We start from the raw sequence: 19,686 nt of genomic DNA, 5'->3' as shown, positions 1-19,686 counted from the left end.
ATTCTCCGTCTCCTCCGCTGGGGAGGGGAGCCAGAGGACTGGGGAGGGGGGAGCCGGGACTTCTTGCGCACGTTTAAAGGGCCACACTGCGCGTGCGCCCAGAGAGGGAAAACAGGAAGGTGAGGAGGAGGCGGGGCTTAATGAGACCACGCCCCCTGGTACCTCGCTCCGGCCCCGCCCACCCCCGTCCAATTCCCAGCCCCGCCCCCTCTTCCCATCACCCCTCGCCCCCTTCCAAACCCAGACCCCACCCCTCCCCCTAACCCCTAACCCCTGCTCCTCCCACCCTCCCTCCCTCGCCAGCCCCGCCCCCTCCCCCACACCCCTCCCCCTTCCCCAGCCCCCTAACCCTCCCCCTCCCAAACCCAGACCCCATCTCTCCCCCTTCCCCCGCCCCAACCCCTCCCTCCCTCCCTCCCTCGCCAGCCCCGCCTCCTCCTCCCCCACCTCTCCCCCTCCCACACCCAGACCCCTCCTCCTCCCCCACACCCCGCCCCTTCCCCAGCCCCCAACCCCTCCCTCCCTCCATCGCCAGCCCCGCCCCCTCCTTCCCCCTAACCCCTCCTCCTCCCACCCTCCCCACCCCTCCTTCCATCGCCAGCCCCGCCCCCTCCCCCCACACCCCTCCCCCTTCCCCAGCCCCCTAACCCTCCCCCTCCCAAACCCAGACCCCCATCTCTCCCCCTTCCCCCGCCCCAACCCCTCCCTCCCTCCATCACCAGCCCCGCCTCCTCCTCCCCCACCTCTCCCCCTCCCACACCCAGACCCCCTCCTCCTCCCCACCCCGCCCCTTCCCCAGCCCCCAACCCCTCCCTCCCTCCATCGCCAGCCCAGCCCCCTGCTTCGCGCTAACCCCTCCTCCTCCCACCCTCCCCACCCCTCCTTCCATCGCCAGCCCCGCCCCCTCCCCCCACACCCCTCCCCCTTCCCCAGCCCCCTAACCCTCCCCCTCCCAAACCCAGCCCCCATCTCTCCCCCTTCCCCCGCCCCCAACCCCTCCCTCCCTCCCTCCCTCGCCAGCCCCGCCCCCTCCTTCCCCCAACCCCACCCCTCCTCCTCCCCCCACACCCAGACCCCTAACCACTCCCTCACTCCATCGCCAGCCCCGCCCTCTCCTCCCCCACCTCTCCCCCTCCCACACCCAGACCCCGCCTCCTCCCCACCCGCCCCTTCCCCAGCCCCCTAACCCCTCCCCCTCCCAAACCCAGCACCCAACCCCTCCCTCCCGCCCTCGCCAGCCCCGCCCCCTCCTTCCCCCAACCCCACCCCTCCTCCCCCCACACCCAAACCCCTCCTCCTCCTCCCACACCCCGCCCCTTCCCCAGCCCCCTAACCCCTCCTCCTCCCAAACCCAGCCCCCAACCCCTCCCCCTTCCCCAGCCCCCTAACCCCTCCCTCCATCACCAGCCACCTCTGAGACTCCGTGGACACGGTGGGGGGCCATACGGCCATCCAAGCTCCTCCCCAGACATGAGTTTGGGCCCGGACACCGGGGTTCACGCCCCGACTCCAGGGGGATGGGAGCAACGGCCTTGGGTCCCGATGCCCATGGGGCTTCTGTAGTACAATCTTCACCGCCGCATGGTGCCCCCTCACCCCTCCTCCCTGCCCCACGGCGCCCCCCAGCGCCTGGCCCAGCCTGCCAGGGGAGAGCCCCCCTGCCCAGCCCCACGGCGCCCCCCAGCGCCTGGCCCAGCCTGCCAGGGGAGACCCCCCCCTGCCCAGCCCCCTGCCCCCCCAGCGCCCGGCCCAGCCTGCCAGGGGAGACCGCCCCCACGGCGCCCCCCAGCGCCTGGCCCAGCCTGCCAGGGGAGAGCACCCCCTGCCCAGCCCCACGGCGCCCCCCAGCGCCCGGCCCAGCCTGCCAGGGGAGACCGCCCCCACGGCGCCCTCCAGCGCCTGGCCCAGCCTGCCAGGGGAGACCCCCCCTGCCCAGCCCCACGGCACCCCCCAGCGCCTGGCCCAGCCTGCCAGGGGAGAGCACCCCCTGCCCAGCCCCACGGCGCCCCCCAGCGCCTGGCCCAGCCTGCCAGGGGAGAGCACCCCCTGCCCAGCCCCACGGCGCCCCCCAGCGCCTGGCCCAGCCTGCTACTGGAGAGCGCCCCCTGCCCAGACCCACGGCGCCCCCCAGCGCCCGGCCCAGCCTGCCAGGGGAGACCCCCCCTGCCCAGCCCCACGGCGCCCCCCAGCGCCTGCCCTGGCCTGCTACTGGAGAGCGCCCCCTGCCCAGACCCACGGCGCCCCCCAGCGCCTGCCCCGGCCTGCCAGGGGAGAGCGCCCCCTGCCCAGCCCCCTGCCCCCCCAGCGCCCGGCCCAGCCTGCCAGGGGAGACCCCCCCTGCCCAGCCCCACAGCGCCCCCCAGCTCCTGCCCCGGCCTGCCAGGGGAGAGCGCCCCCTGCCCAGCCCCCTGCCCCCCCAGCGCCCGGCCCAGCCTGCCAGGGGAGAGCGCCCCCCGCCCAGCCCCACGGCGCCCCCCAGCGCCCGGCCCAGCCTGCCAGGGGAGAGCGCCCCCCACCCAGCCCCACGGCGCCCCCCAGCGCCCGGCCCAGCCTGCCAGGGGAGAGCGCCCCCTGCCCAGCCCCACGGCGCCCCCCAGCGCCCGGCCCAGCCTGCCAGGGGAGACCCCCTTGCCCAGCCCCACGGGGCCCCCCAGCGCCCGGCCCAGCCTGCCAGGGGAGAGCGCCCCCTGCCCAGCCCCACGGCGCCCCCCAGCGTCTGGCCCAGCCTGGCAGGGGAGCGCTCCCCCCAGCCCTGCCCCACGGCGCCCTCCAGCGCCCGGCCCAGAGTGCGAGTGGTGAGCGCCCCCCGCCCAGCCCCACGGCGCCCCCCAGCGCCTGGCCCAGCCTGCCAGGGGAGAGCGCCCCCCGCCCAGCCCCACGGCGCCCCCCAGCGCCCGGCCCAGCCTGCAGGGGGAGAGCGACCCCTGCCCAGCCCCACGGCGACCCCCGGAGGCGGGGTAAAGAACACACGCACACCAGAGGATGAACACGGAAAGGACAGTGGGTCATTTATGAAGCATCAAATATACAGTTTCTTATATACAAGGAGGAGGACCGGGGGGGTGGGGACGACAAAAATACAGTCATCTCGGCAACGTCGAGCCAGGAACGCTGGGGGGGGCCCGGCCTGTGGGGTGCACGGGGGGGGCCCCGCTCCCTGGCCCGCTATTTATAATGTATACTATATACAGTGGGGTCTGTACAGCAATCCAATTCGACGCAGGTACCGGGGTCGGGGAGGTGCATGCTGGGGGGGCAACCAGACATTGGGGGGACCCCAAAAGAAACTGGGGAGCACAGCCCTGAGGTGGAGGGGCAAAGGGGACAGCGTTGGCGGAGGGGCTTCGGAAATCCTTTAGTTCAGGACTCCTGGGTTCCCGCCCCAGATATGGGAAGCAGGGGGGGGGGGTCTGGTGATTAGAGCGGGGGGGGGGAGTGAGGACTCTGGAGTTCTGCCTCAATTTCTCTCTGCTCTACCCCCCAGACCGCCCCCTCCCTGAGCCGGGGAGAGAACCCAGGAGTCCTGGCTCCCAGCCCCCCGTCTCCTCCCAGAGCTGGGGGGCAGGGAACGCTGATCAGAAACAGGTGGACAGGGTGATATTCAAGTGGGGGGAGGGAAAGATTGTATTTGCGAGGGGGGGGGAATAAAGTGCACAAGATTCACTTGGGGCAGAGATGCAGCCACCTCTGGGGCAGGGCGGCTGGGGAACAGCCGCACATAATGAAACGCAGGGACTGTTTCCATACAGGGCTCCCCCCCAAAACAAACAGCCCTGGGGCCCGTGAATTATTCCCAGAGAAGGGGGGGGCTATTGGAGTTTCACGGGGTTTCCCCCCGTGGGATCCCTTTTGGCACCGGGGAGTGGGCCGGCTTTGGGGGGACCTGGCGGGGGAGGGAGGGAGGGGTTCTCTGTCAGTGCAAATCGCAGAATAGGAGTTTGGGGGAAGGAAAACAGCTCCCGCCGGGAGTAGCCCTTATTACAGACACGGGTGAGACCGGGGGGGATGCCCCCCCAGATCTGGCCCCCCAATATCCCAGGGATTCCCCCCCCCAAAAAAAAACAGGCCAAGCAGCAGCAACTCACAAGCCATGTGCAAATGAAAAGGGGATCCCCCCACCCCCGCAGCGGGCCACCTGGAGTTGTGCGGGGGGGGGGGAATTCCCAGAATTCTCTGTAGCCCGGGGGGGAGGGGGGAACAGGGCAGGGAAAGGGTGTCCGCTGCCCCAGGCTTCCCCCCCTGTTTAAAAGGCTGGGCCCCCCCAGACACAGTCCCTGCCCCCCCCCAAATCTTCCGGGTTTCTTCCGTCCATCGCTGTCACAAGCTGGGGCCGTTCTCTGCCGTGATTGGTTCTCTCCTCCCTCGCCGGGCCTCAGAAGTTGGGGGGGGTGTGTGACTGGTAGGGATTGGGGCTCCCCTCGGTCTGGATTTCCGTATCTGTAGTGACCCACCCCCCCGGCACGGCTCAGACCACGGTGCTAATTCTATTGACTGGCTTGGATTTCGGATTCGGGTTGCCCTGTCCCGGCAGAACCTGGGGCCCTCCCGGGTGCAGGGGGGCATGCTGGGGGAGCGGGGAGGTGGGGGCCCCGGGGGAGTGTGGGCTGAGCGGGGTGTGGGGCGACGGCGGGGGCAGGGGCGGGTAGGACGGGTGCGGGGGGATGGGCGAGTGGGGGGTGGGGCCGTGGTGGTGGTGGGCGGGGCCGTGGTGGGGGGCTGGCGGTGGGGCGCCCCCCCCGCGCTGCCCCAGCTGGGGGTGGTGGCTGAAAACAAAGTGCTTGGGGGGCTGGCGGTGGAGGGTGTGCTGCCCCCCGCCCCCCTGGGGCAGGTGCTGGGGGTAGGTGTGGGAGGGCTGGGGGGCGGGGCTGTAGAGGGGGAGAGGCGAGGTGGGCTGGCGGCCGTGGAGGGGGAAGGGGGGGTGGGTTTGGGGGGCGGCGGAGGGGGGCACCTGGTGCAGCCGCCTCTGGTGCCCGGGCCGCTGGAGGGTGTAATGCTGGTGCACCAGGGGGAAGGCCGGCGGCGTCTGCTTCTGGGGGGGTGCCGAGAGCGGGGGCTGGGAGGACATGTGGAAGCGGGGGGGCGGGGCGGCAGCCACGGGGGGCAGCGGGGGCGGCGGAGCCGGCTGCTGGGGGGGCGGGGGCTGCTGGGGGTAGGGGGGCGGGGCCACGTGGCAGTACTGGGCGTGGAGGGCCTGCAGTTTGGAGGGGCCATCGGGGGACAGGGGCAGCGGGTACGGGGGGTGGGCGGAGGGGGCCGAGGCCTGGCCGGGGGGCAGCGGGAAGGGGACCCGGCCCCGCCTGCTGCCGAAGAGGGAGCCCAGGAAGGAGGAGGAGTTGGAGATGGGGCGGGGCTGAGCCTTGTACTCCTCCAGCGGGGGGGGCGGGGGCATGCGCTGGTGGGGGCGGGGGCTGCTAATGATAGACCCCTGCGGGGAGACAGAGAGAGAGAGGGGGGTCAGGGCAGTGGGCGCTAAGCCCCGCCCTTTTACAAGCCCCACCCACTTCATAAACCATCCTTGATAAGCCCCACCTCCATTTTCATAAGCCCCACCCACTTGACAAGCCCCACCCTCTCCTTCCCCCACTCTTTTATAAGCCCCACCCTCCCATGATAAACCCCTGCCCTTTTATAAGCCCCACCCCCTTTCATAAGGCCCTCTCCATTTACAAGCCCCACCCCCTTCCACAAGCCCCACCCTCTTTCACAAGCCCCACCCCCTTTCACAAGCCCCACCCTCTTTTATGCACACCACACCTTTTATAAGCCCCTCCCCCCGGCTACCTGAAAGGGGGAGGGGTCAGAGCTGTACGTAAGGAGCCGGTGGAGCTGGCGGGACAGGAGGAGCAAAGCATGCTGGGAAGGGAGCGGAATGCCATGGGGATGGGGACGTGTCCGGCTGGCCGGCCGGGAGCAGAGCATGCTGGGACGCCTGGCGGGGGGGGGCTATGAGGGGGTGATGGGGAGACGGACGGCTGAAGCGACAGGCAGAGGGAGGCGGATGGAGCGGTACCCGGTGGGGGGGCGGAGGGGACACCGCAGTCCCCCCCACTTACTTCGATGGTGCTGTCCAGGGATCCCACGCTGTTACGACGGCCCCGCTTGCCTGCACGGGGGGGGGGGGGCAACAGCAGGGATTAGCGAGGCTGGGCCCCCCCCGACACTGCCCCCCCGAAACCCCCGCCCCCCCGGTAGCCCCCCAGCGAGAGACACAGAGAGAGAGAGACAGAGCGCAAAGCAGAGCGAGCGAGGGCCATCCCCGGCATGGCACGGCGGGGGTTAACCCAGCCAGGCCACGCCCACAGCCCCGCCCCCCACATCCAGGGAGCTTCCTATTGGCCGAGCGTCTCACATGGATTTTCTGCCACCAGGGGGAGCCACAGCCCCCAACGAGAGGCAGGGGGACCAGGCGAGAACCCAGGCGTCCGGGCGCCCAGCCCCGCCCCGCTCCCGTCCCAGCGCCGGGGAGGAACCCAGGCGTCCGGGCCCCGCTCACCGGCGTCGGAGAGGTCGCGCAGGGAGCTGCTCAGGGCGCTTCGCTTCAGCCCATCGCCCAGCCCGTAGGTGTCCTCCAGGCTGCTCCGCGTCAGCGTCCCGTTCACCGCCTCCTTCGGGCCCCCCGCCGGCGAGGCGCTGGGGCGCATCACCCCCTTCTGCTTCTCCAGCTCCGCTGCGGGGGGGGCGGGGGTCAGTGCCGGCGGGGCCCTCGCTCCCGACCCACAGCCCAGCCCTGACCCCCCCCCAGCCCAGCCGGGGCCCTCGCTCCCGACCCACAGCCCAGCTCTGACCCCCCCCCAGCCCAGCCGGGGCCCTCGCTCCCGACCCACAGCCCCCACAGCCCAGCCGGGGCCCTCGCTCCCGACCCACAGCCCAGCCGGGGCCCCTCGCTCCGGACCCACAGCCCCCCCAGCCCAGTTCTGACCCCCCCCAGCCCAGCCGGGGCCCCTTGCTCCCGACCCACAGCCCAGCTCTGACCCCCCCCCCAGCCCAGCCGGGGCCCTCGCTCCCGACCCACAGCCCAGCTCTGACCCCCCCCCAGCCCAGCCGGGGCCCTCGCTCCCGACCCACACAGCCCAGCTCTGACCCCCCCCCCAGCCCAGCCGGGGCCCTCGCTCCCGCCCCCCAGCCCCCCCAGCCCCGCCGGGGCCCTCGCTCCCGACCCACAGCCCAGCTCTGACCCGCCCCCAGCCCAGCCGGGGCCCTCGCTCCAGAGCCGCAGCCCACACGGGCCCCTCGCTCCCGACCCACAGCCCCCCCAGCCCAGCCGGGGCCCTCGCTCCCGACCCACAGCCCAGCTCTGACCCCCCCCCAGCCCAGCCGGGCCCCTCGCTCCCGACCCACAGCCCAGCTCTGACCCCCCCCCAGCCCAGTCGGGCCCCTCGCTCCCGACCCACAGCCCAGCTCTGACCCCCCCCAGCCCAGCCGGGCCCCTCGCTCCCGACCCACAGCCCAGCTCTGACCCCCCCCCAGCCCAGCCGGGGCCCTCGCTCCCGACCCACAGCCCAGCTCTGACCCCCCCCCCGCCCAGCCGGGGCCCTCGCTCCAGAGCCGCAGCCCAGCCGGGGCCCCTCGCTCCCGACCCACAGCCCCCCCAGCCCAGTTCTGACCCCCCCCCAGCCCAGCCGGGGCCCTCGCTCCAGAGCCGCAGCCCAGCCGGGGCCCCTCGCTCCGGACCCACAGCCCAGCCGGGGCCCCTCGCTCCCGACCCACAGCCCAGCCGGGGCCCTCGCTCCCGACCCCCAGCCCAGCTCTGCCCCCCCCCAAGCCCAGCCGGGGCCCTCACTCCCGACCCACAGCCCCCCCAGCCCAGCCGGGGCCCCTCGCTCCCGACCCACAGCCCAGCCGGGGCCCCTCGCTCCCGACCCACAGCCCAGCCGGGGCCCTCGCTCCCGACCCCCAGCCCCGCACTGACCCCCCCCCAGCCCAGCCGGGGCCCTCACTCCCGACCCACAGCCCCCCCAGCCCAGCTCTGACCCCCCCCCAGCCCAGCCGGGCCCCGCGCTCCCGACCCACAGCCCAGCTCTGACCCATCCCCCCCACCCCAGCCGGGGCCCTCGCTCTCGACCCACAGCCCCCACAGCCCAGCCGGGCCCCTCGCTCCCGACCCACAGCCCCCCCAGCCCAGCCGGGCCCCTCGCTCCCGACCCACCGCCCCCCCAGCCCAGCTCTGACCCCCCCCAGCCCAGCCGGGCCCCTCGCTCCCGACCCCCAGCCCAGCTCTGACCCCCCCCCAGCCCAGCCGGGGCCCTCACTCCCGACCCACAGCCCCCCCAGCCCAGCTCTGACCCCCCCCCCAGCCCAGCCGGGCCCCTCGCTCCCGACCCACAGCCCAGCTCTGACCCACCCCCCCCGCCCAGCCGGGGCCCCTCGCTCCCACCCCCCCCAGCCCAGCCGGGGCCCCTCGCTCCCACCCCCCAGCCCCCCCAGCCCAGCTCTGACCCCCCCCAGCCCAGCCGGGGCCCCTCGCTCCCGCAGCCCCTGCCCGCCCGGCACTCACACTCCACGCGGTATTTCTCCATCTCCTGCACCTCGGCGATGGACTCCCGCAGGTCGCTGGTGAAGCGGAGCCGGTCCTGCAGGCTGGGGGCGTTGAAGACGATCAGCACCTTCCGCTCCCCGCCCGGCACGGCCGACAGGAGCTTGATCCCGAACTGGTAATCTGGGGCGGGGGGGGGGGAGGACAGAGATTCAGGCCCGGTTCCGGGGGGGGGGGGGCGCTCCGGGTCCGAGGGGGGAGGGGCACTCACAGGAGTTCTGGAACAGCTGCATGTGCATTTCCACCAGGGGGAAGCTCTGGCGGAAGTTGTACGTCACCATGATCTTCTTCTTCTGGAAGATCTTCGTCACCTGGGGGGGAAGGGGGGCGGTCAGCGAGAGTCCCCAGCTCTGCCCTCTAGCCCCCTCCCCCGCCCCGGAGCCGGGAGAGAACCCAGGAGTCCTGGCTCCCAGCCCCCCCCCGCTCTAACGCAGCAGCCCCCACTCCCCTCCCAGAGCCAGGAGAGAACCCAGGAGTCCTGGCTCCCAGCCCCCCCCCCTGCTCTAACGCAGCAGCCCCCACTCCCCTCCCAGAGCTGGGGAGAGAACCCAGGAGTCCTGGCTCCCAGCCCCCCCTCCCCAGCTCTAGCCCACCGGATGCGGCTGGGACCCAGGTGTCCAGGCCGCCCCCACTCACCACCAGCAGGTCGTTGAAGAGGAAGACCTCTCTCTGGTGCAGGCCGAGCCGCTGGGGCCGGTTGGGGTCGGGCACCTCGTAGAGCTGGCAGCAGCAGACCAGGCGACGGTGGGGCAGGGACAGCACCTGGCGCGGTGGGGGGGGGGTGTCAGTGGGGCCAGAAGGGGTGGAGCCTACTTGAGTCCCGCCCCCAGAAGCCCCCAATAGGCCTCTCCCTTCCTCCCAAGGTCCCACCCCTCCCTCTTCTCCATCAAGCTCCGCCCCTACACATCCCCAGTGGCCTCTCCCACCCCTCAGGCTCCACCTCCCTCTGTGAGGCCCCACCCAGCCAAGCCCCTCCCCATAGGCCATGCCCCCCCCAAGAAGCCCCACCCTCAATGCCCTCTTCCCAGGGCTCCACCCCTTCCCGATGAGGCCCCTCCCTCCCTGGAAGCCCCGCCCCATCCCCAGCAGGTCCCACCCCCCGCTCCGCTCACCGGCTTCTTCCCCACGATCATGCGCTCGACGGTCTGGACCTGGGAGACGTGGTCGTCGTTCGTTCGCAGCTCGCGGCCCTGGATGCGCTGGTAGATCCCCACCAGGAGGTCGCGGGGGATGTCCTGCCCGTTATCCACCCCTGGGGCAGACGAACCCGGTGATGGGTGGGGCGGGGGGGCAAACACCGACCCAGTCCCCAGCTCAACCCAGAACCCTGGCAAGTCTAGAACAGAGGCTGCGGCCTCGGGTACCGAACCCTGGCGTTCTAGATCCCAGCCTGTTCTAGAGCGGAGGATCCCAGCCCTGGGGCTCTGGCTCCTGCTGCAGATCTCAGCCGTTCTAGATCCCTGCCTGTTCTAGAGCAGATATCCAGGCCCAGTGGCTCTAGCCATTCCCCCCCCCCCGGTGTGGATCACAGCTGTTGTAGATCCCAGTCTGTTGTAGAGCGGAGGATCCAGGCCTTGGGCCTCTGGACCCTCCTGCACAGCTCATTCTAGAGCAGATGATTCTCCCCATCTGGGCTCCCGTGTTCTGGATGCCAATGGGGTTTAGGAGCAGGTTCTAGAGCAGCTCTGCTCACAGTTCCCCCATCAACCAGCTGTTCTGGATCCCGTTTCTTTCTAGACCAGGGATCTAGCTGCTTTCCTCCAGAGTACCCCCTCGGGCTATATCCCGGTCCCGACGCGGGGCTCCACGGGTTCCTGAGCACTGACCTCTGAGGTTCTTGATGAAGTCGTCCAGCTTCATCTTCCTCTCGGGCTTGACGCTGGGGCTGTACATGTCCGTGTTGAGGAGGATGATGGCGAAGGCCAGGATGAAGATGGTGTCCGGGTTCCGGAACTGGCGCACAAGCGGGGCGTTGCAGACACAGTAGCGCTGGCTGCACCGGGAAGCAGGGGGTGAAGGATCCTCCCTCCCCTTCCCCACCGCAGCGCAGCCTAGAACCGCCTTCTAGACCACTCTGGAACATCGCCCGCATGGCCTGGGTTCTTGGCACCAAACGGTGCCACTGGACACCGCAGACAGGCTGCTTTCCAGAGCGATGCCTGTGTTCTAGATCACCACCAGCACCAGGTGCCTTCTAGATTGCCCTCCACAGCATGCTCCAGAACAAAGCACGCCCCGTTGATGCAGAGTTTGCAGAACCCCAGCATTCTAGATCCCAGCCTGTTCTAGATCAGAGGATCTGGGCCCTGGGTCTCTGGCTCCCGCGGCATATCACAGCCGGTCTAGATCCCTGCATGTTCTAGAGCAGCTATGAGATTGCCACTGCATCAAATGGCCAATAATCTAGGATAGACAGACTATTAAAAGAATGAATCGTGATTCCTCGCCAGTTTCACTGCCCCGTTCCACAAGACCAGAATGCCAATTTCTACCAATTACCAACAGTTTTGGATATTTCTCTGCAGTTTGGAATGTACTGATTTCAATCACAACGCAGAACGCAAAGCGCACAGAGCTCACGGTATAGGATGGTGTTTTGATTGCAAATATTTGCACTGTAAAAAAAGATAAACAAGAAAAAGTCGGAGCCGGGAGGGGCATACGAATGTTTAGCATATCTGGCAGGGAAACACCTTGCCACACTGGCTACAACCGTGCCAGACAAACGTCTGTTCTCCCTTTCAGGTGACGCTGCAAATAAGTAGCGGTGGCAGTATCTCCCGTGAGTGATTCGAGTTCTTTTGTTTCTCTTTTTTAGCGGGCAAATATTTGCAATAAAAAGAACAACCCTAAAAAGTGAACCTTGTGCGCTTTGCGTTCCGTGTTGTAGCTGAAATCAACGTATTTGAAAAGGAAGAAAAACATCCAGGCACAAATAACCACATAAAGCGAGCCCTGTGCACGTGTCTTCTGTGTTTATTTGACATCAATGGATTTGAAAATGTAGAAAAACACCCATTCGGGTCTTGTTAGTGCAGCCGGCCTACGAGGGCACCAGGGCACTCTGGAGTGTCATCGACACAGACCCTGTTCTAGAAGGACAGGTGCATCCTGGAATAATATCTATCTAGAACGTGGATCTAGAACATGGAACATCTATCTAGAACGTGGACTGTGGCCACATCCTAGGCCCCTACCAACGCTGGCAGCCTTCTTCAGGGCATCCCAGAAGACCACCAAGATGGGCTGTATTCTAGAAGGCCATGTGGGTTCTGGAGTGGCAACAAGGCCAAACCTGCTCCAGAACAGCTCAGGCTTTCGCCGAGCCCGTTAAAGGCATCCGTGCTCCAGAACCAGTGGCACAGCCAGGGTTGCTGCCGAGGAGGAGCGGCAGAGAAAAAAGGCGCATGTCCTTCGGCAGTCCAGCGCATGCGCCGAAATGCCACCGAAAGATGGAGCGGTGCATGCGCAAGGCCACCGAAAGACGGAGCAGCACACCGCTGCACTCACGGACGAGTGGAAAAGGTGCCACTTGGGGAATTCTGGACTCGGGGGAGCAGGTGCTCCCCTTGCTCCCCCCCAGCTACGCTACTGTCCAGGATGATGCCGACCACCCCCCGCCCCCCGCCCCCCCGACACATCGGGAAGGTTCTCAAACTGACCTGAAGGCTTCGATGAGACGCTCGACTTTCTGTGCTTCCCCCTGCACCCGGATGTGTGACTGGAACTTCCGCAGCGCGTCGTCCAGGTCCATGTTGGAGAAATCCATCTCATCCACCACGCAGCTGGAAAGGGCAGGGCAGGTCAGCGCTGGGTCCCCTCCAGATCCCCCCATGCTCCAGCAGTCTCTAGAGTCTCGTGGGAGAACGTGCAGGATGATGCCCTGAGCCAGAGCTCCACCACCCCTGGGAAGGTGGGTCGGGAACCCACCGGCTGCCTGCAATTGTTCCTCTCCAGACAGCGCATGCGCCCTACTCTACATCACTTGCTCTAGATCAATTTGTGCTTGCTGTCTTTCCTCTGGGTACCCCTTGCTCCAGAACATCCCCCACTGGAGCCATCCCCTCACCCAGCAGCTCCTTACTCGAGAACGTCGCGGTTGAACTGCTTCTGCCGGTTGCCGAGAAACTCGCCAATCATCTGCCGGCTCAGGCCCTTGCGCTCCAGGATGAAGTGAGCGACCCCGACTGGCGTGTCCGAGAGGAACCCTCTCTCAATGAGGTATTGGATCCCCTTCTCCGGCTTCCTGCGGGCATGGAGAGAAAGGGTCTAGAGTCACGAGCCTCTAGAATGCCGCTGCCCCGGGGCAGATGGTCAGAGGAACCGGAGAGGAGATGCTAGCCAGAAGGGGACGGGGGTGAGAAACCAGGAACATGGGTGTTCTAGAAAATTCCATTCCAGATCTCTGCCATTCTAGAACCAGACCAGACACAGGCCAGTTCCCCTCTGGAAGGTACCTGCCCGTTCCAGATCACCACTGTTCTAGAAAGAAGCCATTCAAGGCCACCATTGTTCTAGAAAATTTTCAACAAGATATCGCTGATCTAGAACAGTGCCCCCCCCAGGGTTGCGCTGCTGCGGTGTTGTTCTAGAACATCTGCATAACTCTGTTGTTCCAGAGCAGAGGTCGAGAACTTGCTCATTCTAGAAAACACTGCCTGTTGAGAGCAAAGGACTTAGCTAAGAGTGCCGGACACCTGGGTCTCAGGGGGGCTTTTGCAGGTCTTGAGCAAATGTTCGAGGCTACGTTCTGGGACAGACATGTCTAGTGAGCTGACGGTTACCTAGAACACACTGTACATCTGCTATGCATACTCAAGCACTGCCTGGTGTGAATCTAGAACCAAGATAGTGTTGCTACTGATTATGTAGAAGTATTAATGAGTCTAAGAGGGATACTCCAGAACAAATTACAGTCAATCTAGACACCACCTAGTGTTTATACGGTGTTAATCCAGAATCCTGGCTGTGTGGTTCTGGATTGTTTGGAGCCCTCAATACTATTCCATAACTCAGCTGCTCTAGAGGAAAGCCAGTCACCCTAAGGCAAACCAAAATTGTACGGCATTTGTTTGTTCTAGAGCAGCACGGTTCTAGAACCTAGCCATTCTAGAACATGGCCGATTCAGCCAATCATTAACCCAGGAAGACCGACTGCTGTTCTAGAGTGGCTTGGAGACCAGTTCGGCTCTCTATCACAGATGCAATCGTGGTTACATTGGTGTGGCCAGCCAAGAACGGACTAGATCAACTGATCCAGAACACAGACAGCTCCCAAATCCGCAGCGGGGACATCTCATGCTAAAGCCCCCAGGTGGGTTGGTTCCAGGGCGTTCTAGAGGGCCGATCCGGAACGTGGCCGGAATTCTAGAACTCCAGCACGGGCGGGGGGGGAAGGGGCCCCATTGCAGGCTCTAAAGGCCGGAGCCCACTCGAGGAGGCGCTGGATCCGCCCCAGAGGTGCGGCTGAATCATAGCTTCCGCTGGCTAATTGGATCCCTAGGGCCGCCTCCCAGCCTGGGAAGCAGCTGCTGTGTCCTTCAGTAGTAATTAAATCAGTGACCGCACCAGAGAGTAACGCGTCCGGCCCCACCCGTCCAACGCCCTGGCGGAGCTGGGGGGTGGGGAGCCCAGAGCCGGGCTGGCAGGGGCTGCAGGTCGGGAGTGAGGGGCACTGGCAGAGCTGTGGGGGGGGGGGCAGGGCCGGGGTAGCAGGGGCTGCGGGTCGGGAGTGAGGGGCAGCGGCAGGGCTGGGAGGGGCAGGGTTATCTGGGGGGGGCAACTCTCCCTCCAACTGAATTCTGGGAAACAGGAGTTCTGCGTGCCCTCAACCCCTCTCCCTATTAAGCCGCTCCCCCAGGAAGCCCCTCCCCCAGGAAGCCCCTCCCCCACTAAGCTCCTCCCCCACGAAGCCCCACCCCCACGCCGCCCCTCCCGCGCCCGGCACCCACTTGTTGAAGAGGTTGAGCCCGATGCGGTACTGGCGCCGCTGCAGCAGGTCGTGGTTGAAGGCGGGCGAGTCCCAGCTGTGGCGGGTCTCCCGCTGGTACGTCTGCTTGCACAGGCCCGGGCCGGGGCCGGCGGGCGGGGGCGCCGGGGGGGGCGGGGGCGGGGGGCCCCGCAGGCTGTCCCGGGAGGAGGACCCCGAGCTGCAGTTGACGGTCTCGGTGGAGTTGGTGCTGCTCTGCAGGCTGTCGTTGTCGCCGTCCGAGTGCTCGGGAGCCAGGCGTCCGGGCGGCGGGGGCGGGGGCGGGGCGGGCTCGGGGCGGTAGTGGCGCAGGGGGTGGGGGGAGGGGGCGGGGGGCGGGGGGGCCGGCGGGTGCTTGGGGGCCCCGCAGCCGTCCGGCTCGTAGGCCAGGCCCCGGTGCACGGAGCTGCGCTCGGAGCGGTCGCTCAGGTCCACCGAGCTGTCGCTGGGGGGCTCGATGGTGAGCAGGGGCAGGTGGGCCCCCCGCAGGCGGAAGTCCCGGCACTCCAGGCAGGGGGTCCCGCGCCGGCCGGCCCCGTTCTCCCGGCTGTCCTCCCGCTGCGGGGCCCCCCAGAACTCGGGCCGGGGCTGGGCCGCCGGGGGGGCGGGCTCGGGGGGCTCCGAGCTGGGGGGCCGCTCCAGGGAGAGGGGGGAGGCCGGCACCCCCTCGTCCAGGTACAGGGTGACGTCGCTGAAGGAGGTGGCCGCGCTGTCCCCCTGCTGCTCCTTCGACTCGCTCTTCTCCAGCGGGCCGGGCCCCCCCCCCTCCGGCGCCGGCAGCGGGTGGCAGTTCAGGGCCTCGTCGATCGACTCCGCCAGGGACTTCACCTGCCGGGGGGGGGGGGGGCGGGTGAGAAGAGAGGCCACGCCCCTCTGTGCCCCGCCCCTCCTCACAAGCCCCGCCCTTCTGTACAAGCTCCCCCCTGCTGCAAAAGTTCCCATAAGCCCCTCCCTTCGTAATAAGCCCCTCCCCCTATGCCGAGTGCCCTATAGTCCCTCTCCTCTGTACAAGCCCCTCCCCCTAAGCAGGCCCCCTCCCCTCTCTATAAGTCCAGTTGGAGGAGCTACTGGTTGCAGGGAGGGGGATCCCCAGTCCCTGGGGGGGAGGAGCTAAGGTTGGGGGAGGGGGATCCCCTAGTCCCGGGGGGGGAGGAGCTAAGGTTGGGGGAGGGGGATCCCCCAGTCCCGGGGGGGGAGGAGCTAAGGTTGGGGGAGGGGGGATCCCCTAGTCCCGGGGGGGAGGAGCTAAGGTTGGGGGAGGGGGATCCCCCAGTCCCGGGGGGGAGGAGCTAAGGTTGGGGGAGGGGGATCCCCCAATCCCTGGGGGGAGGAGCTAAGGTTGGGGCAGGGGGATCCCCCAGTCCCTGGGGGGAGGAGCTAAGGTTGGGGGAGGGGGATCCCCCAGTCCCGAGGGGGGGGAGGAGGTAAGGTTGGGGGAGGGGGATCCCCCAGTCCCCGGGGGGAGGAGCTAAGGTTGGGGGGAGGGGGGATCCCCTAGTCCCGGGGGGGGGAGCGAAGGTTGGGGCAGGGGGGATCCCCCAGTCCCTGGGGGGGAAGAGATGAGGTTGAGGGAGGGGGCATCCCCCAGTCCCGGGGGGGGAAGAGATGAGGTTGGGGGAGGGGGATCCCCCAGTCCCGGGGGGGGAAGAGATGAGGTTGGGGGAGGGGGATCCCCCAGTCCCGGGGGGGGAAGAGATGAGGTTGGGGGAAGGGGGAATCCCCCAGTCCCTGGGGGGGGAGCGAAGGTTGGGGCAGGGGGGATCCCCCAGTCCCTGGGGGGAGGAGCTAAGGTTGGGGCAGGGGGATCCCCCAGTCCCGGGGGGAGGAGCTAAGATTGGGGGAGGGGGATCCCCCAGTCCCAGGGGGGGGGAAGAGATGAGGTTGGGGGAGGGGGGATCCCCTAGTCCCAGGGGGGGGGAGCGAAGGTTGAGGGAGGGGGATCCCCCAGTCCCTGGGGGGAGGAGCTAAGGTTGGGGCAGGGGGGATCCCCCAGTCCCGGGGGGGAGGAGCTAAGGTTGGGGGGAGGGGGGATCCCCTAGTCCCGGGGGGGGGAGCGAAGGTTGGGGCAGGGGGGATCCCCCAGTCCCGGGGGGGGGGAAGAGATGAGGTTGGGGCAGGGGGATCCCCCAGTCCCAGGGGGGGGAAGAGATGAGGTTGGGGGGAGGGGGGATCCCCTAGTCCCAGGGGGGGAGCGAAGGTTGGGGCAGGAGGGATCCCCCAGTCCCAGGGGGGGGAAGAGATGAGGTTGGGGGAGGGGGGATCCCCCAGTCCCGGGGGGGAGGAGCTAAGGTTGGGGCAGGGGGGATCCCCCAGTTCCAGGGGGGGGGAAGAGATGAGGTTGGGGGAGGGGGGATCCCCCAGTCCCGGGGGGGAGGAGCTAAGGTTGGGGGAGGGGGGATCCCCCAGTTCCAGGGGGGGGAAGAGATGAGGTTGGGGGAGGGGGGATCCCCCAGTCCCGGGGGGGAGGAGCTAAGGTTGGGGGAGGGGGGATCCCCCAGTTCCGGGGGGGGGAAGAGATGAGGTGGGGGGAGGGGGGATCCCCCAGACCCGGGGGCAGGCTGCTCCCCGCCCCCCCCCACCTGCTTGGCGAAGGAGTCCTCCAGCTCGGTGATCTCGCTGCAGAAGTCGCCGGAGGAGGCGTGGAGCGAGCCGCTCTCCAGGCCGGCCCGGCAGGAGCCCCCGTAGGGCAGCCCCCCGCGCTCCAGCAGGTGGGGGCGGGCGCTGGCCATGGTGCCCTCGTCCAGGGAGGCCGGCTTGCCCTCGAAGTAGGGGGCGGCGGCCGGCCCCTTGTCGAACTCCTCGAAGGAGAACTGCATGCGCATGTTGGACAGCACGATGCGGCGCGACATGCGGCTCTCCGAGGCCGAGCTCCGCAGCCGCTGGAAGTTCTTCTGCATGCGGTACTGGCGAAAGGCCGTCTGGATGGTGCGGGCCGCCCGCCGGCTCAGGAACGAGCCCCCGTACTTCCGCTCCAGCATCTCCACCTGCGGGGGCGGGGCACTCAGGGGGGCGCAGGCCGGGGGAATCCCGGGGGGGGCACTGTCCGGGGAGGTCCCGGGGGCCACAGGCCGGAAAGGGGGATCCCGGGGGGGGCCGTGGGGGCGCACAGGCAGGGAGGGGGGATCCTGGGGGGGCCGCAGGGGGGGAAGAGGCCGGGTGGGAGAATCCCGGAGGGGCTGCAGGGGGGGCACAGGCCGGGAGGGGGAATCCCGGGGGGGCCGCCCGGGGGGGCACAGGCCAGGCTGGGGAATCCTGGGGGGCCGCAGGGGGGGACACAGGCCGGGCTGGGGAATCCTGGGGGGCCGCAGGGGGGGGCACAGGCCGGGCTGGGGAATCCGGAGGGGGCACAGGCCGGGCTGGGGAATCCCGGGGGGGGCGCACGGGGGGGCACAGGCCGGGCTGGGGAATCCCGGGAGGATGCACGGGGGGGGCACAGGCTGGGCTGGGGAATCCCGGGGGGGCCGCACGGGGGGGCACAGGCCGGGCTGGGGAATCCGGGGGGGGCACAGGCCGGGCTGGGGAATCCCAGGGGGGGCCGCACGGGGGGGCACAGGCCGGGCTGGGGAATCCCGGGGGGGCCGCACGGGGCGGGCACTGTACCTTCTTGTCCTGGAGGTCGGTGGAGAGCTCATAGCTGTCCGACAGGGCCTTCGAGCGCTTGTTCTCCTCCTCCTCCTGCTTGCGCAGCGCCACGCTGGCCGGCTGCAGCCGCGCCCGCTGGGCCCAGGGCAGCCCGGGGGCCGGGGGGTGGCAGGCGGAGACGGTGGCGGTCAGGGGGCCCCGGTCGTAGGGTTCCCCGGCCTTGGCCAGCTCGGCCCCGCAGCGGTAGGGCGCCTGGCTGCCCGGGCTGTCCACCGTCGGCCCCGCCTCGCTGCCCGGCGGGTCCCCCTCCACGCTGCGGGGAGAGCAGACGGGGCAGGGGGTGAGCCTGGAGCCGAGCGCGGGCCCTGGTCTGGAACCCAGCCCCCCGTGTCCTGGCCACTCTAGAACATGGAGAGGGCAGCTGGGTCTAGAACCCAGCCAGCCCACGGCGCTGTCAGCTCTAGAATCCGGGTTGGTCCCCCCTCCTGCTCTAGAACGGTGCCAGGACGGTTCTAGAGCATCCACGGCCTGTCTCGATCTGGAGCCCGGCCAATCCGCTGCACAGCTGTCTGTAGAACACCGAGGATGACGCTGGATCTAGAACAGCCGCTGGCCGCAAAACCCCCTCTAGAACATCAGTGGCCTCCCCCCGGTCTAGAGCCCTCACAGCAGCCTGTATTGCCAGCTCTGGGCCTCGCCTGATCTAGAACCCAGCCAATCTGCTGTATGATTGTCTCTAAAACACCAAGGATACAATCTGATCTAGAACACCCACCACTGGCCATGGCCATACTCTAGAACAGGGGTCCCCAACCTTTTTGGGTCCAGGGACCGGTTTCGTTTGCCGGACCCTCCGCAGGCATGCCTGCGGAAGCTCCAGCTGAGCCCCGGGAGCAGCGGACCTCCCGCAGGCACGACTGCGGAGGGAGCGCTCGTCCCGCGGCTCAGCTGGACCTCCCGCAGGCACGCCTGCGGAAGCTCCACTGGGTCGGTTCGCGGCCCGGTTTCTAAGAGGCCGCGGACCGGTACCGGGCCGCGGACCGGGGGTTGGGGACCCCTGCTCTAGAACATCAATAGCCTTTCCCCCCCCCGTCTAGAGCCCAGACAGCAGCCTGTGTTGCCAGCTCTGGGCCTATGCTGATCTAGAACCCAACCAGCCGGTCTAGAACCTTGGGTCTAGAACCACAAGAGCCCATCCCAGTCTAGAACGACGGCATCACACACTGAGCTAGAACCTGGAGCATGCACGTGCCCTCCTCTACCCAGATAACACCTCCAGCTCTAGAACCTCACGCTCTATCGCCCGATGCAGTCCCCGAGCGGCGTTATATGCGGCTGTTCCCCAGCCGCCCTGCCCCAGAGACGGCTGCATCGCCGCAGCGGGCGAGCCGTCCACGTACAGCACTGCGCCGGGGGCCCGGCCGTGTTTCTAGGCAGCCTGGGTGACAGGGGGGGGGGACGGGAAGGGGACGGAGAGCTGGATCCTCACCCCACACAGACGCAGATCAGGGTTCATCCCCCCCAGCAGGGGGCAGCAGGGACCCAATGGCAGACAGGCCTGGGGAGGAAATCGGGTGCAGGCAGGGGTCTGGGGAGCTCGGGG

The 19,686-nt window shown here is 68.5% G+C and overlaps 1 protein-coding gene across 4 annotated transcripts in view; it reads right to left on the bottom strand.

Moving 5' to 3' along the window:
• Positions 1-2,995: 2,995 nt before the first annotated feature.
• IQSEC2 (IQ motif and Sec7 domain ArfGEF 2) overlaps positions 2,996-19,686 on the bottom strand; it is a 40,597-nt gene continuing 23,906 nt past the window's right edge. For 3 of the 4 annotated variants that reach the window (XM_045000326.1, XM_045000324.1, XM_045000325.1), the window contains exons 2-14: positions 18,102-18,396; positions 17,081-17,485; positions 14,485-15,329; positions 12,618-12,779; positions 12,196-12,318; positions 10,360-10,526; positions 9,646-9,785; positions 9,170-9,295; positions 8,745-8,844; positions 8,495-8,656; positions 6,494-6,667; positions 6,054-6,103; positions 2,996-5,425 (exon numbers count right to left, since the gene is read on the bottom strand). In XM_045000326.1, the coding sequence (XP_044856261.1) occupies positions 4,466-5,425; positions 6,054-6,103; positions 6,494-6,667; positions 8,495-8,656; positions 8,745-8,844; positions 9,170-9,295; positions 9,646-9,785; positions 10,360-10,526; positions 12,196-12,318; positions 12,618-12,779; positions 14,485-15,329; positions 17,081-17,485; positions 18,102-18,396 (3,709 nt within the window). In that variant the 3' untranslated portion in view covers positions 2,996-4,465. The remainder of the gene's footprint in view (positions 5,426-6,053; positions 6,104-6,493; positions 6,668-8,494; positions 8,657-8,744; positions 8,845-9,169; positions 9,296-9,645; positions 9,786-10,359; positions 10,527-12,195; positions 12,319-12,617; positions 12,780-14,484; positions 15,330-17,080; positions 17,486-18,101; positions 18,397-19,686) is intronic. The other variant, XM_045000327.1, reaches the window with a different exon arrangement.

The sequence above is a fragment of the Mauremys mutica genome, unplaced genomic scaffold, assembly GCF_020497125.1.
Source record: "Mauremys mutica isolate MM-2020 ecotype Southern unplaced genomic scaffold, ASM2049712v1 000298F_np12_obj, whole genome shotgun sequence".
Taxonomy (NCBI): Eukaryota; Metazoa; Chordata; order Testudines; family Geoemydidae; genus Mauremys; species Mauremys mutica.
The sequence above is the reverse complement of the archived record's forward strand: the minus strand, read 5'-3'. Positions and strand labels throughout refer to the sequence as shown.